This window comes from Aplysia californica, unplaced genomic scaffold (assembly GCF_000002075.1).
Source record: "Aplysia californica isolate F4 #8 unplaced genomic scaffold, AplCal3.0 scaffold00774, whole genome shotgun sequence".
Taxonomy (NCBI): Eukaryota; Metazoa; Mollusca; class Gastropoda; order Aplysiida; family Aplysiidae; genus Aplysia; species Aplysia californica.
Window position 1 is genome coordinate 190453 of NW_004798044.1, and position 1504 is coordinate 191956.

At 46.0% G+C, this 1504-nt stretch overlaps 1 protein-coding gene across 1 annotated transcript in view; it reads right to left on the bottom strand.

Moving 5' to 3' along the window:
- Positions 1-966: 966 nt before the first annotated feature.
- LOC101861849 (ubiquitin carboxyl-terminal hydrolase 28) overlaps positions 967-1504 on the bottom strand; it is a gene marked incomplete in the record, with an annotated part of 39639 nt that continues 39101 nt past the window's right edge. The window contains 1 exon segment of the mRNA XM_013088597.2: positions 967-1374. Coding sequence (XP_012944051.2) covers positions 1187-1374 — 188 coding nt within the window.

A 1504-nucleotide genomic window follows, 5' to 3' on the forward strand; every position in this document is an offset into this window, starting at 1 on the left:
CCCCCCCCCCCCCCCCCTACACACACCAAAAAAAAAGATAGACGACGATTGATGAAACGGACCTTCTCAACTAATGAATCAAACTCATGTCTTTGGCATGCTACCGGGAAGAATCTCGCCACTACACCCAATCGTGAACCTGGATCAATAACAACCAAATCGTGAAAAAAAAAAGTAATAGCAAGACCATCGAAATGAAGTTCCGTCTCTTTAAAACGCAGGTTTCTCTTTCTCGCGGTAGGTTTACCGACTGCCAGAGCAGTTTGAATATCATATTATAAAGAGAAAACAAAATAGCGATGGGGGGGGGGGGAAAGGGGAGTAATATTTACTAGTGGCAGAAGGCATTCAAAACCATCCGCTGAATTGCCATAAAAAGCCTTAGTCCTGTCAATTTTCACAGCAAAAAAAAACCTCAACAAGGTTCAGTGGAGAGTTCAGAGGAAGAAGCAGGCCTCCATCTGTACAGAAAACAACAACAACAACACTTGATCTTCAACAAAGTCGCTGAAACTTATTGAAGAAACAGCCGGCTCGCTGGCTGGAAAAACTGAAGAACCCCCGCATCGTACCCTGCTGCTCAGCTCGTAAATTAAATTATAGGGGAATCTGTTACAACGCAGAGTTGCCGTCAACACGTACACATTCACCCAGAGTTAGGAGAAACCAGCTCAGAGTTTAGTACGACTGTAGATCAACAACTGAAAGACAGAAGACTCCTTCCTTTCCACAATACGCCTTAGCCCAGATGATTAAGGCAAAAGCAGTGACCCTGAACATAAAGCAGACTTCCGACAAATCCCCTTTCCCCCTATGACTGAAGCCATTCTCTAGTAGTTTAGAGGCAACATTACATCAGAATTTCAGAATCTCATGGCTTGACAACTTTTTCAAAACCCAATCAGGAGACACCCTACGTTATAACATCCCATTATGCACCAACAAACAAATCACACCAAGAGGGACTGGTTCTGGTGTAGTGTTTGTAATGTCCTCTCACATTCCTGATTGCTACATTCGGAGGCAGTCCTGAGAAATCTGGAACATCAGGCAGGCCTGGAATCTTATTCTCCTCAGTTAATCATGACAAAACATGTGTCGTCACAACACACCCCCCCCCCTCCCCAATCTCCCACAATTCAGGTCACTCTGCGTACAATCCTCCTCCTCCTGGTCGCGCTCTCCGCTAGCTGGACTGAGACCACACTGCGGCCAGCTCTCCCCTTTCCTTCAGCCTGCGGAGGGCGCAACGGTATTTCTCCGTCAGTGTCCCCATCAGCTCGTTGGGCTTCACAGCCTTGGGGCTCTCGTGCGAACCGTTGCCGCTCTCAAACATCTTGGACAGAAAGTCTTGGAGTTTCTCCACTTTTTCTTCTGTAACCACAAGCATGTGAAAAGAAAGTTAGTTTAGTAAGAGTTTTACGGTGCTCGCAACTGCATACGGTCCTACGAGTGGGCAAAGGAAAAGAAAGGCTTACAAAAAAAAAATACAACAAAACAACCC